Source organism: Paroedura picta, chromosome 5 (assembly GCF_049243985.1).
Source record: "Paroedura picta isolate Pp20150507F chromosome 5, Ppicta_v3.0, whole genome shotgun sequence".
Lineage (NCBI taxonomy): Eukaryota > Metazoa > Chordata > Lepidosauria > Squamata > Gekkonidae > Paroedura > Paroedura picta.
The window spans coordinates 47878444-47893770 of NC_135373.1; the positions used below are offsets into that span (position 1 = coordinate 47878444).

General features: G+C 48.3%; 1 protein-coding gene across 6 annotated transcripts in view; it reads right to left on the reverse strand.

The window, feature by feature from the left end:
* AHDC1 (AT-hook DNA binding motif containing 1) overlaps positions 1-15327 on the reverse strand; it is a 202348-nt gene that overhangs the window by 37565 nt on the left and 149456 nt on the right. For 5 of the 6 annotated variants that reach the window (XR_013231048.1, XR_013231047.1, XR_013231050.1 and 2 more), the window contains exon 2: positions 8241-8409. Coding sequence is in view for 1 of the 6 variants with exons in the window: in XM_077337761.1 (XP_077193876.1) it covers positions 8241-8409 (169 nt within the window). In the remaining 5 variants the exon portion in view is untranslated. Of the gene's footprint in view, positions 1-7852; positions 7972-8240; positions 8410-15327 lie in introns of those variants that run through there. The other variant, XR_013231051.1, reaches the window with a different exon arrangement.

A 15327-nucleotide genomic window follows, 5' to 3' on the forward strand; every position in this document is an offset into this window, starting at 1 on the left:
GGTCGGTCTTTAAAAGGTGCCCCTGGACTCAGACTTCGCTCTGCGGCTTCAGACCAACACGGCTTCCCACTTAAATCTGTTTCAATAGGAGTGGTTCACAGTTCACTTCTTCTGCTCCTGAAACTGACTGTTAGCCTGATGCTTCTGGACTGCCCAAATGGTGGCCCTTCCTGTTATTGATTCATTCCATTTATAGCACTCTTCCTTCTCTAAGCAACATATCCAGGATATTCCATTCAACCGCCAACCAGCGCTAGACCAGGTTGCTGTCTCATACGCCCACCTGTACCCTATATATTAATCGGGGACCCAAAGTGGCTTATAACATCTTTCTCCTCGGAGGGACCACAGGAGAGTTTGAGTGTGAGCGACTGGCCCAGGGTTACCTGGGGAGCTTCCACAGCAGAGGGAGGATTCAAACTTGGTCTCCAGGCCCCAAGTCCAACGCTCTACGTGCTCTTGGGATACAGCCCTATCCCTTCTGTCCTTGCCCAGTCATTGCCAGGCTCCAGCTCAAGGCCAAGCCGTCGGCTCCAGTTCCAGGAATTAATCCTGGTGACCGTGGGCTGGAGAAGAGGCCAAGATTCAGGGGAAGCCATGCACAGCTTCCATCCTGACCCATCCCTCATTTGGGGAATGGCATTGAGCACACAGCTGGGAATGCAGGCAAGTATTGCTGAGACAAGGTTCTCGATGCCAAGTGTGGGAAGAGTGGGTGGATGAGGGATTCCAATGTGCCTGGTGAACCAGGGGTTCCATTTCTTTATCTGGCCTCCCCTGATAAACTCCAAGTTGAGCTTTTAGGGACTGTCACTTACGGATGTCTCACCCCTCCCTGATAGATGCCCCATTATTCAGAGTACCATTATATTCATCCTGATGATGATCTTCTCTAAAAGCATCTCCGATCGGGATGCATGGCTCTCCCCTCCTCCATTTTTATCTCCACAACAGCCCTGCCAGGTTGCTCAGGCTGAGAGGGAAAGTGACAAGCCCAATTTATTTATTGAGAAAATGGATGTGTCAGCTCTCTAGAGACCGACTAGAGGCAACTGATAACTAAATTAAGAAAATGAAGCCAAACAAGCCATTGGAAACAAGCCGGCTCGTAAAAGCAGACATTATAAAAAGATATTAATAAAACAGCCTTCAAGCTAGGAAAAGACCATAAAATGACTATAGGGAGTCCCTCAGTTAAAGGCTGGGGTAAAGACACATGCTTTGGCCTAGTAGGCAAAGAAGAGCTGGTTTTTTATACTCTGCTTTTCATGGACCGTTTATGCACTGGGAACTTCGCTGCCTCAGCTCCCATGCAGGAGCACAGATCGGAGGCGGATGAGATGCACCGGGCCAAATGCTCCCCCATGTGGGTCCAGGAAGAGGTGGTGCAACCTGCCACAACTAAAACTCCAGCCTGCAGCCTGGAATGAAACCTCCAGTGCATAAACGGTCATGGCAAGATTTGGACCCCGTTTCCCCAATTCTCCTCCAACTGCTACATCACACCATCTCTCATCAGGAACCTCTTCTGGTCCTTCCCAAATGTTGGCAGCTTCACCGAACTACCCACTGCAATCCCATTCAATAAGCCCAGGCTTCCCGCAAGAGGCTTTATCGCTTCTTGAGAGCCAGCATGATGATGCAGTGGTTAAAGAACAGCAGTCTCTAATCTGGAGAACAGGGTTTGATTCCCTACTCTTCTTCTTGCAGAGCTGTTCTCACAGAGCAGTTCCCTCAGAGCTATCATCCCCTCCTGTTGTGAGGAGAGGAAGGGAAAGGCAACTTTGGGACTCCACCGAGTAGTGAAAAAAGTAGGGTATAAAAACCCAGCTCTTCTCGTTCTTTTCCCTGATCCAGTACCTTATCCGGCCAGACAACCATTCCCTATAGCACAGCCTCTAAAACATCCTATTTCTGAGATCCCAGAACACGTCCCTCAACGCCAGGGCCAAGGTGGTGCCCAAGGCAAACCCCTTACTGAGAACACAAGTCCTCTCAGCACATCTGGGCATAAACACCCATAAGAAGCAAGCTTCCAGAAAACAGATGAAAGGGCACGCCACGTTGCGTTCTGACTGCCACTAGCACAAATGGCTGCTGTTTTTTTGTGTTCTATTTGTTCAAGAACTGGACAGATTCATGGAGGATGGGGTTATCAGTGGTCATTAATGACAACCGCTAAGATTGGAAACTTGATTAACAGGCAAAGCGGAGAAACGGCAGAAAGAGGGTTATTTGCGCCATGTCTGGCTGGGGATCTTCCCAAGGCCTTCAGGCAGGCCAGTGAGGTCAACAGAGTACTGTTCCGGAGGAAAAGGCTGAGCCCTAGTGGAGGGATCATGGCTCAGTGGCCCCTGCAGCCATCTCTGGCTCCAGGATCTCAGACTGCAGGTGCTGGGAAAGACCTTTCTTGGGAAAGATGCTGCTAATCAAAGGAGGCTAGATGCTGCCAGACATGACAACTGAGTATCAGGCAGCTTCAAAGTGTCCCTCAGACTGTTTCCACACTAGCAATACCATTTGGATTTGCATTTTTAAAGGGCCGACTTTTCCGTCCATTTCCGCATTAGAATTTGCCTGTCCAGGAGCAATTCCGAATTGCCGTCTGACTTACTGCGCATTTTGTGAATTCCTGGTTTAAGGTAGAGCCTAATTCGGGACTGCCTAATGAGGACATGCGTGCATTCAGGTTTTTCCCTGCAACTGCCATTTTTAGTTGCGTTTCTTTAATAAAAGGGTCAATCACATTAAAATGCTGTTTCTAAGTTTTAAAAAAAAGCAGTATTGCACAGCAGTGTTATAATGTTACAACCCAGGGGTGTTGTTGTTTTATAAATGAAATTCAGGAGACTTTGGGGGAAGGGGAGAGGGGATCAAGAGCACAGTGGGAGATTAAGGGGTGCAATGAAAACAAAGGTGCAAGCAGGCACCATTTTGCAAAGCACACATTTTTTGATGGGAGTATGAAGGGAGGCTGCCTCTGTCAGACTCAGTGCAGAAAGCATATCACAAATTTCAGCCTGGGAAATGAGGGGAGGAAAGCCCACATGCGGACAGGCTAGGGTTGACTCACAGCATGCAAAGCAAATCCAAAACAATGCTAAAATGTCTCCTAACGTGGAAACGGTCAGAGAAAACAAGCAGAAGTGGACTTAGGATCCAGTCTTCAGAATGAGACCACATGCCTGGTGTAAAGGCCGGTAAGCCCTGGCAAGCGGAATGAGAAGCTGGGCACCAAACCATTTTGCTAGTCATGTGGGGCCAGTTCTCTGCCAAAGGAACTGAGGTGGGCCCCTCATCCCCTAATGGCATAGGAGAAGATGACGGGGAGACTCCATGTCCATCTTCCCCTTATGGACACGTGAAACCAGCAGTCAGGTCTTAGGTGGGTTCCCGAGGGGCTGGCTACACTGCTGGGGCACCGTTTGCTCCCAGTGGCCTGGGTTCAGCCAGCAACTGTACATAGCCTCTCCCAATTTCCTTCTTTATTGCAAGACTTCGTCCCCTGTGGCTTTCGATCACCAGCAGAATTTTGGGGGGGATGGGGGAAGGGGGATTTCCTCTTCCTTTGCCACTAGAAGGAAAGATATCTAGACCCAATCCAACATGTCTGGCCAAGGGCAAGCTTCTCTCACCCCTTGGTTCTGCTGCCAGGCCAATGTTTTCACAGGTAGAGTTTGAACTTTTTCCAGCACTGAGGCCAAAAGGTTTGCCTCCTCCTGGGCTAATGTGATGAAAAAACAGACCCCTGGATGAGACTACACCACAGACACACCCCTTAACGGATTGGGAACGCCAGGAGCAGGAAACAAGCTTACCCCCATTTCAGAATGTGCCTGCATCTCACAAGGACACCTGAAGCTGCCTAATGAGTCAGACTATTAGTGTTGACTATTCTGATGGGCAGCATCTCTCTATGCTCCCTTTACCCATCATCTGAGGCTTCCACCTGGAGCCAGAGGGGATTGGACCCTTTGCCAGTTGAAGCACTGGCTCTGCCACTGAGCCGGCCTCTCCAACATGAAGTTGTTTTATCCTAACCCAGGCTGTTGGTCATCCATGTCCTGTTGTTGGCAGTCCAGAGGAGGGGCTGGGAACAGATTTGGACATGAGGAGGACCTTCAGGCTGGGATTTGCATCCTTAGCCACAACATGTGAGGGATATGCCTCTGGGCTAGTTTGCAAATATGGGAGAATGAAAGGGCAGAGAGCACCTAATGGCTTCAAACAGCTTGTGAAGGGTGACATTTTGGAATGATCGCTTATGTTCAAAAATCCCTGATAACAGAAGATCAATGAAAAAAAGCCTGTGGCAGACCTTTCTCCATCATGCATTTTCTGCATGCAAGGAGGGTTGTTTTGAAGGTGCATGTTCTTTTTAAACACTGAGAAACATTCAGAGCTGGAACCCATCTCCCCCTTTTTGTGTAGTCTGCTCTACGACCTCATTCCCCAGCGTGAGCAGACCAGGCTGCAGCCACACAGTGGTGAGAGCTGCTTCTCCACCAACCTTTCCCTCTGCCTTTGCTTTGAAATGGAAGGCAGTGTGGTGATGTGGTTAAGAGAAGCAGCTTCTAATCTGGTGAGCCAGGTCTGATTCCCCGCTCCTCCACATGCAGCCAGCTGGGTGACCTTGGGCTAGTCACAGTCATGATAGAGCTGTTCTCGCAGAGCAGTCCTGTCAGAGCTCTCTTGGCCTCACCTACCTCACAGAGTATCTGTTGTGGGGAGAGGCAAGGAAAGGTTTTCAGAAGCTGTTCTGGGACTCCTTCAGGTAGTGAAAAACAGGGTATTAAAAAAACAGCTCCTCTGCCTCTTTTTAAAAACACTGGCAACTGCTACAATGCTAAAGCACTGACCACTTTTTTTAAGCACTCAAAAAGTCTTCTGGTGGTACAGTGTGTGTGTGCGTGTGTGTGTGCGATCACTCCAAAATGTGTGTGTGGAAAGCAGGAAAAATAAAGGGTGTAGAAAACTCTCAGGTAGATTCTCTGCTGCCAATGCATCTGCCGCTGCATCTGGATCATGATCAATACGGATCATGCAGAAGCTGCCAAGGAGAGGCTTATGATCCAGAGGTGATGCACTGGACAGGGGATCTGCAGCTGAGCCCTCCCCTACATAAAACAACTGTCCTACTTAAAACTTGCTGGTGATCCTGTTAGTCCAAAGCTCTATCTCTGGCCCACGTAACACCATTTGTTAAGGCTGACCCCCAAATGACACGAAACTGTGTGTGTTCACTGGTGCAATGCCTAAAGCCTGCACAGGATGTAGCATTAAGGTGGTCTTCTCAAACGGCATTCCAAGGCTTTTATTTTCATGACATTAGGGCTAGAACATCAGACAGAGGGACATGCTAAAAAATTTCCTCTGGCATAATGCTGCTCTATTCCTCCCCTTTTAGGGAGATTTCTAACTAGAGGAGTCTTCCCACCTGCAATCTGAAAAGGTAAGCTCTGCCACTTACGAGTCTCTAACCCCCTTCTCCAACTGGCCTCCCAGTCTCCGTTGGGTTACCTGCACCCTCAGCACCCTCCTCCATTTCTTGATCTTTCCCATGCCACTTGCAGTATGTTCAGTCTCCTCCCCGCAGCTGTGGCACTGAAAGCTCTCCACTGCTGGCCCTTGCCGGTGCGGCCCGACCTCCTTCCTTCCCTCCCATTCAGCTCTGGGAGAGCTCTGCTCCCAGCGAACCACGGCAGGAAGTGACCTCAGCTCTTTGGCAGGCGCGGCTGCGTCGCACCTACAAGAGCCATCTGCGCTGTTCAGGATCTCCCCCTCCCAGCTCCTGCCCCCTCTCTTGATTTGCGTGGGACCTTCAGACCTTCTGCCCCAGACATCGGCTTGGATTCTTCAAGCTCCCTTTTGTTGTTTTTCTTTCTGGCGTCACTTCCTCCTGCCCTCAGGCTTCCTGATGCTGTCCAGCAAGGATAAAGGACAGGATCCAGCCTCTGTCACAGACCTGGCTTTCCTCTTGGCTTTCCCTCCATTGCTATCACCCCCCCCCAATACACACATCCCCATTCCTATGAGAACACTCCACCCCTCCCTCTCTCCCCTTCCCTGCGCTGCTGTTTCCAGGCAACTCTGGGCCAGATGTGGAGTCAAAAGGGTCAGGAAAGGAGCACGGCGCAGTCAGGAGCCAGAGATCCCTGAGGGGCAGGCAGGAGGCGGTTGGTGAAAAACAACCCTCTTGGGAACTTTCTCAAATGGGGCCAAAGATGCGAAGAAGGAAGTACTGGCTCAGTTAGGAACACCTTGGGGGGTTATGTGTACCCCACAGAGGTGCTATGTAAGGGGAGGGCTCATTTAATACTTAGTATGCTTGGGAACTTCATTGGCTTCCTCAGAACAAACAGCTTTTGAACAATTAAGGCTTAAAATAGGGTTGCACAGCTAGACAGACCCTTTCCTGAGGGAGGTTTTCTAATGCACTGGGATATGCACAATGACAGCACGATGGAAATGTTGCCTCCTGGAATAGGGGGATTAGATAGATTCCTGGAGGAGAGGTCTATCTGTGGCTACGAGCCATGCTGGCTGAGGGGAACCTTCTTGGAATCCCAGAGCCACCAGGCAACACCTAGGAGGCGATTTTGCATGGGGTGGAGAGAGTTGACAATTTGTTCTCCCTCTCCCTAAATACTAGAACTTGAGGCACCTATTGAAGCTGATGGGCAGCAAGTTCAGGATGGATAAAAGGAAATACTACTTTACACAGAGGGGAATTAAAATGTGGAATTTGCGGTCAGAGGACGTAATGATGGCTGCGGGTGGGTGGATGGGTGGGTAGGAAGCTATAAAATGAGGTCAGATAGATTCATGGAGGACAAGTCTATCAATGGCTACCAGTCATGATGTCTGAGGGGAACCTCCATATTCAGAGGCTCTGAATCCCAGAGCCAGGAGGCAATATCCAGGGAAGGCCTCAGCCTCTATACCCTTTTTCCAGAGGAAAAAGACAAACAGCTGTTTTCTACCCACCCCACTTTTCACTAAGGAGTCTGGGATCTCCCAAAGTGCCTGTTTCCCTAAGAGCTTAAATGTGAAATGCTGCTAAGGAATTAGAAACAAGTGAGGGACCCACTCCCCGCCCAATGGCCCCTTCCCCACGTTGTTTCTCTACTTCTCCCCATATTTTCCTGCTGCCTCCTTCCCCCACTTCACCTTCACATGCCTTTCTGGTTCTCCTTTTACTTCTTACACCTTCAATATCCTCTTCCTCCTTGCTTCTCTCCCCCAATTCACCCCCCCTACATAATGGTTTGGCCCATAGAATATCAGGTATCATTTTGAATTGCTACAGTATCCCAAAGTGCTACCCAGATGTTGTTTCTTTAAATATCATTTTCAGGGTTTTTAAAAACTTCGCTTTTAAAGAAAATTTCGGATTTTCTGCCAAACTGGGGATTCCCTCAGGTTGGCAAAAACAGTCCTCTAGCCCTGTGCGCTTCTATTGTGTGGATTTTTTGATCCACACACTAATATCATCATGGGAATTACATAGAAGACAGTATTCGTGCCCTGTGAGGAGCAATCTATTATATAAAATGCCAGCACCCAGGAACAGCCCATCTGTCTAGAGCCTGGAAACAGGACCATGGAGCGAGGTGGTGGGGGGACTGTGGAAAAACATTCCAGGGGTCATCCTGGAAGCTTGTCTAACTACTCCTGGGGAACAATATCAACAATCTTGCAGGTGTTCTTAAAGGGTCCAGAGGGAGCTTTTGGCTTGGAGGGAACTTATTGTGGCTTCTGGCAAGCCTGCCAATGAATATAATGCATATAACCCTGCCAGGAAAGGCAGAATGCATATAACTGCAGGTCTTCTATTGTTAAGTTTCCTCACCTGGCCCGTCTCAAAGGTCAGCTGACCGTAGGCAAGTTGCTTCAGTATACAAGTTCAGAACACAGCGAAGAAATCGCTCCCGACCACACCCAGCTTTCAAGTGGGGCCCCGTGTGCTGCACCCCACAAAAGGCCATCATCACTTCTCCATGGTCTGACCCATGGGATGAGGTTTTTGTGTAGTGTGGCCATTATGACATCACTGCTCTACTTGTGGCAGAAGGAAGTCCTGATTCGAGCATCCTCAGTGATTTACTCCCACAGAACAGGAATTTTTTTGATCCACACACTAATATCATTAGAGAAGCCCATTCATGTGACAGCTCAAATAATAAGCTTTGCTATTTGAGGCCCTCCCCCCCACCCCCCAGTCTCCTCCTTGGGCTTACCTGGGCCGTGTGTGCTTGCAGTGCAGGGTCACTTTGAAGTTCCTCTCACTGAGGTCGACTTCGTTGTTGGACTGCCGCAGCCCTGAAGCCTGGGTGCGCGAGATCCATTCAGCTGGTGGGTTGCCCCCATTTTCCAGTCCAATGGGCTGGCAGGTGATGGAGCTCCCATCTGTTCAAGGGAAACACACAAACCCAAGAATGTGACCAGGTAGACAGAAGGTAGGAAAGAGAAGGAGGGTCTTGGGAAGGTCGTTGTTTTGTAATGATTGGGATCCAGGAGACCTAGGTTCAAATGCCCATGATGCTTCGGAAGCTTGCTGGGTGACCTTGAACCAGTCACACACTGACAGCCTAATCTACCTCGCAGGGTTGTTGTGAGGACAAAATGGGTAATGGGAGAATAATGTAAGCCCCAGGAGGTCCCCAGAAGGGAGAAAAGAAGGACATGAGTGAAATAAATAAGTCAAACAAATGGGCCACTGCAATTCAAAGCAACGGAGGTTAAAATGGACGTCCAAAGGGCCTAGACAGGCTTTGCTGCCAGAGTAGAGGCAGGGCAGTTCACTGGGGAGCAGATTGGCTGTATTTCCTCTTTCCTAGCCTGTTTTTCAGCCTTGGCTGCACAGATTTTTAGCATGTCACCGCCATACCATGGGGGAGAGAGAAGCATGTGTCACTAGGGGCAGGACGGCATCTGCGGCACCTCCATTACAGAGCTATTCAGAATATCTCAAGACAAGTATGGAAAGCACCTCATGAATTCACCTTTTGTGCAGGCACAAAGCTGGCTCCTCTTTATGGCAGAGATGCATGTGACAGGGAAGGATCCTGCATCATTGGCCACAGATCAAGGGTCAAGAGCTACTGCACAAAGGAATTGCCTGAGCAGCTTTTTGGAAACCAGAAGGGGAAAAAAGCTTGGCTTTGGATTAGACAGATGTGCACAGAGATGCTTCGCTCCTGGAAAACAGAACTCCACCCTGCCCCAGAGGAATTACACCAGGGAGGTCAAATGTCTGCGCAGTTCTGATAAACAGACAAAATGTCTGTGCCTCCTTCTGTACAGCAGGGCTGGCTGTCACTTATCGGCTCTCCAGCCTGGCCTTCCCTTCTTCATCTTCCTCCCCGCTCTCTCCATTTTGTCCGTCTCATCATAGCCCTGCAGGGGGATCAGCCAGACTGTATCGGCTGTAGTCCCCCTGCTGTCTCAATCAGTCCATGCGTGTGTGTACTGGGCATGCAGGGATGTTTCGCGGTGTGCAAGTTAACTGAATTCTACAGACTGACCACTAGTGTGACATGCCTGGAAGTGGGTTATTTTGCGGGTGTGCCTTTGTGTGCCAAGTTATCAACTAAGTATAACAAGGCTCCTCAGTTTCACAACCACCCAGCAAGGTAGCCTAGAAACAAAAACAGGCAGCCCACAAATAAGCCAGAACCAACCTGCTCACTAACTGAACTGCTGGAGACCCTGCTAAGTTGTAAATTTAAGGCACAATAAAAAATAAATAGACCAACAGTTTTAACTCATTAAAGAACATTAAATTGTTAAAGCTGGAGGAGCTAGAGCTGTGAAGGGTTCAGCACACACATGCCCAATCATGTCCAAGCATACACGGCCAGCATGGTGTAGTGGTTCCAACCCAGCTCTGGGTTGGGAAAAACCTGGAGACTTTGGGGGTGGAGCCTGCAGAGGGCAGGATTTGGGGAAGGACATCAATGGAGTATAATGCCATAGGGCAGGGGTGGCCAAACTGCGGCTCTCCAGATGTCCACGGACTTCAACTCCCATGAGACCCCGCCAGCACACACAGGGTCCCTGGACATTTGGAGAGCTGCAGTTAGCAGCCATTTTCTGCAGAGGAACTGATCTCTGCCACCTGGAGATGGGCAGTAGTTCTGGGGGTTCCCTGGGTCCCAGGTGGAGGCATCCCTAGGTTAATGTGCTGGACTAGCAACTGGGAGACCTAGGTCTGAAGCCCCACTTTGCGTTAAACTTGTTTGGGACCATTACACTCTTTCGGCCTCACCTACCTCTGTGGTTGTTGTGAGGATAAAATGGAGGTTGCTTTCCTAGCAACCGATTAGAGATGCCAGTCCTGGGAATCCCCCAGTTTTACAGCTCATCTCCAGGTGACAGAGATCAGTTGCCCTAGAGAAAATGGATGCTTTGGAGGGTGGACCCCACTGAGGTCCCTCCCTGCCACGTAGCCCTCCTGCTCCTGGCTCCATCCCCAAAGTCTTCAGATGGCTCCATCCCCAACAATAAGAAACCAGGAAGTCCCCTGCCTCTGATTCCAACCCTCGGAAGCCTGCCAGGTGTCCTTGGGCCAGTCACTCCCCTGCCTCATTGGGCTCTTCTAAGGATACAAGGGAGAGAATTGCAAACCACTCTGGGTTCCCCCTTGAGAAGAATAGTGTACTTTCCTAGAGTGTGCTGCTAGAATCTGGGAGACCCCAAGTTTTAACCTCTCATTCTGCCACAAAAGTTTGCTGGGGGACCTTGCTCCAGTCATAAAGCTATCCCATCCCCTGCTGGCAGTGCCGATGGGCCTGGGAACCCTAATTTAACCTAATTTACTAAATTGTTATGAGAATAAAATAGGAGACAGTGCGGTAAGCTCCTTTGGGTCCCCACTGGTGAGAAAGGTGGGATATAAATGGTAAATATATGAGTAAATAAGTAAATAAACCTTGTTAAAACAGGTCAGGGACTGGTCAGTGTCCAGCGGGGAGCCCTCCTGGAAACCCCATGGGATTCCAGGAAGAAAGCAGAGATGGAGATAGACATACAATCAATGTATTCGATTTTCAGACACAAGAGATGGCGCTGATTTGAGAGAGCTTTGAAATCTGCACCCATCAGTGATGCTCTGCGGAAATTTCCCCCTAACCAACAAGCTGTGGTTATGGAGTCCTTTTACACTTGACCCTGATTTTCCAATTTAATCCAGGAAGGAAGTCTAGCCTGGAATTTTAGCACATTTTGGTCATGCATGCAGCAGCAGGGGTGGCAAACCAAAGCTTATTTAAAGGAAGAAAAACACAGAGGAATGCAGGGGGAGAGAGAGAGAGAGAGAGAGAGAGAGAGAGAGAGAGAGAGAGAGCAGATCCCATCTGAAAAAAAGAATTTAAAAATGCAACACAAATTCAATTAAAAAAAAAAGAACCAGGAAGAAAGCGCTATGCGTCTATTTGTTCTCTGTCATTTGGTCTAAAGTGGCAGATGGTTGCAGGAAGTTACAGGTTTTAGGTCATGAAGCCACCACTTTGTGATCCAAGACGCTAAGCTCTACTTTTTGAAGAAAAAACAGGGACTGCGTCTCAGACAGCAGATAGCTTTCCAGCACACACAAGAAACGGAGCCACCCCTTCCTTCCCATTTCTATTTGATGTCACAGATTATTTGTGTTATTATTTAAGCAAAAACTGATCTATTGCCTTTCCTTCAAACAGAAGTGTATTAATTACATTTTTTTCTAGTACGTTTTATCTGACCTTCCTCCAGGGAGTTCTGGGTACATGGTTCTCTCCCCTCCTCTATTTATCCTCCCAACAACCTGGTGAGGTAGGCTAACCTGAGACAGAGTGAGTGCCTTCATTGCAGACTTAGGTCTGCCAAATCCTTGTCCAACACTATTACCTCTATTCCACACTGGGCACAAAGTTTCCAGGTAGTTCACAAGTAATATTTAAAACAACCCAGCAAATTTCAATGTAGATAGAGATTTATTTAATACGGCACTTCTGCCAGATAAGACATTTGACAATGCATGATAATAGAAAATTATTTCATCGTGTAGAAGTGAAGCAGAAAAACGTAACAGTTCTGCAGGATCAGATCAGTGGCCCTTCTAGTCCAGCATCCTGTTTCCTACAGTTTGGAGGATGCAGTGAAAGAAGAATCTGCTGCCTCCTAGAATCCACCAGTCTCTTGCCCTATTGAGAGGTTATTAATTCCTGATGGGTGCCTCATCTAGCCCCCAGGTTAACAATCTCTGGTCACAAGGCTCAGAACTCATGGAGGTGGGGGGGGGGACACACAACTAAAAGCAGCTCAGGGGTTGTTTTCTGCTTGCACTGCTGATAACTCGGCATCCAAACTGGAAGGAATGCGGGTAATTTTATCCATAAAATGCATTGCAAATAGCCCTAAGGGAGTTTGACTGATTGATTGTATGTATATTTTTATACTGCCCTCCCATACGGCTCAGGGCAGTTTACATAAAACATAGGGATATACATTGCAATCATAATAACAACCACCATAACAGTGGGAACCAAAATTGAGTAACAATATCATAACAGTTAACAGTACAACAATAAGTTTCTAAACAAGAACCGACAGGGAGGTCAGTTGGGTTCAGGACGTGGGAGGGATGTCAGGGGGGCCAGCAGATGAGGTTGTGTTGGTCAGCCTCAACCAAATGCCTGGCGGAAGAGATCCCTTTTACAGGCCCTGCAGAATTGAGGGAGTTCCGGAAGGGCCCTGATCTCTCTGGGGAGCTCGTTCCACCAGATGGGGGCCAATAAAGAGAAAGTTCTGGCCCTGGTTGAGGCTCGACGTGCTTCTTTGGGGCCAGAAATCACTAGCCAGTTGGAGGTGGTGGAGCACAAGGCTCTTTGGGGGGGTGTAGGCAGAAAGGCAGTCCCTCAGAAACACTGGGCCCATACTATGTATGGCTGCGAAGAACCAGAGAACCAGAACCTTAAGCCTTATCAGGAATTCAACTGGGAGCCAGTGGAGTTGTTGAAGGGCAGGTGGATGTGGGACCTCCACGATGTGAGGATCCTGGCTGCAGCATTCTGGACCAGTTGCAGTTCTCGATCAAGGTTAAGGGAAGGCCTGTGTAGAGTGAGTTGCAGAAGTTTAGTCTAGAGGTGACCATTGCATGGATCACTGTGGCTAGATGTTCTGGGGCCAAGTAGGCACTAGTAGCTTGGCTTGGTAAAGATGGTAGAAGGCCTGCTGTGCTACTCTTGTGACCTGGGCCTCCATGGAATGGGAAGCATCAAAGATCACACCCAGATTTCTGGCGGAGTGAACTTCTGACGGTTGCACTCCACCCCTGTTGGGTTTCAGTAAGTCATCTTGAAGAGACGGATGAATATTTTTCCTGCACAACTGGACTAGCTCTGACTAGAGTTGCCAACATCAGGCAGGGAAATTCCTAGAGATCTGGAGGTGTAATTTTTTTTTGGGGGGACCTTAGTGAGGTATAATGCCATGCAGTCAATTTTTCAAAGCAGCTGTTTTCCTCCAGCAGAACTACCCTGTGTTATCTAGAAAACAGTTGTCACTCCTGGAGTCCTTCATGGATGGTACAGGGGTGTAGACAGATTGGTGGAGAACTGTTTGGTAGCATCACTGCCATGGTGTAGGCCCCGAGTTGTGCTGTTGCCCATCTTCAGATCTCAAGGCCCTGCTTATTGGACTTTCAGAATAACTGGTTGGCCACTGTGTCAAACACAGTGCTGGATTAGATGGACCACTGATCTGATCAAGCAAGCACCTCTTATTTTCTTACACAAACTTACGCTCTAGCTTTTGTTCCTGATATTTTAGGCTTCTCAGCTCCCTAATAAGCTACGGAGCTGAAAGGATTCTACGCAGGAGCAGAGGGCTGTTGTACAAGAAACAATAATTTTTTGCTATCTCTGAATTCCAGATTGACAGGAGCACCCTGACCTTGTTCAAGGGAAATCCTCCTAGGACTATTAGGAAACAACCAGGATGCATCACCCATCCGCTATCCAAGCTAGGAAGTGGTCTGTAAAGGCATCCCCTTTCAAACCATGTGGCTTTCTCATTCAACCCCTTATCATCCCAGTTTCTGCGGTGAGGTAGATCAAGATGGGTAGCCATAACAGAAGAAAATATCAAGAGACCAATTGTACCTGAAAGACTAATTTGTGGCAGGGTATGAGCTTTTGTAAGTCACTGCTCACTTCTTCAGAGGTGAATAACAAGATGAATTTGCACAGGATAAAGTGGCACCTTAAAAACTAACCAAATTTATCACAGCCATAAACTTTCATGAATCAGAGGCCACTTCATCAGATGCACTGGGGTGCATACCCATAGCAGATGTATAAAGTTACAAGCAACAGAATGGCAGGAGGGAGACTCATTAGAAATATCTCTATTAAATTCTGAAATCTTATTCCCTTCTCAAGGCTGGTTAGCACTTCAAAAGATTGTTCCTCACAAATCGGTTGTCTACCTTTTAGATTTCTTATTCTGCCAAACATTTAGAAGTCTGCAAAGTCAGCGGGTGGGATATAAAATATCTCAGACAAATAAGAAACTAACGTAAGGGGAAAGTGACTGTTCAAATAGAACGCAACACCCCCAACTTTGAAACACCTCCAACAAGCACCCACACAGCCCATCAGCAAGCAAAGCAAGATTTCCCACCTCCTTTTTTTCTCTTTCAAATTATGCTGGACAAGCCTTAATGTCAACAGTTTTGATTTAGGGTTTTTCATAAACAGAACAATACACGATCTTAGTATCTGTCACAGGAGCACACCGGACATTTAAAATAAATTCTCAAAAGCACACTACAAAGTAGAGGGCTTTTCAGGCTATCCTTGGAAGAGTTTACCTTGAGCTGTTTAGTGCAATAGGCTTCTAAACCCCAACACTGATGTCTGGAGAAGAGAGTGGTCCTCCCACCCAGGAACGTAGAAACTGGCCACCCACAAGATTGACCACACCAGTTCCCATTTTATAGAAGGGCAACTAAAGGTGAGATACTGCGTTTCTGGTCCCATCCAGAGTGGCTTCATTTGGGAGATCAGGCACACTGCACTACTGGGCCACAGAACCTCCATCAGCCCCTTTCCACTCCCACAACTAAAGGGAATGACTATGGACCCTGCACATAGCCCATGCGGTCAAATCAGCAGGTTCCACCATGTCCATAATCAGGGAGGGGGGGGGAACCTGGAAGGAGCAACCCCCCTACTTTTTCCAGACATGGCCTGTGTTTCTAGCTGGGCTGTACAATGCCAAACCAGAAGACTGAACAGCTACTTTACAGACATTAAGTTCTTACAAGCCAAGGCCACCCACCAAGCCCTG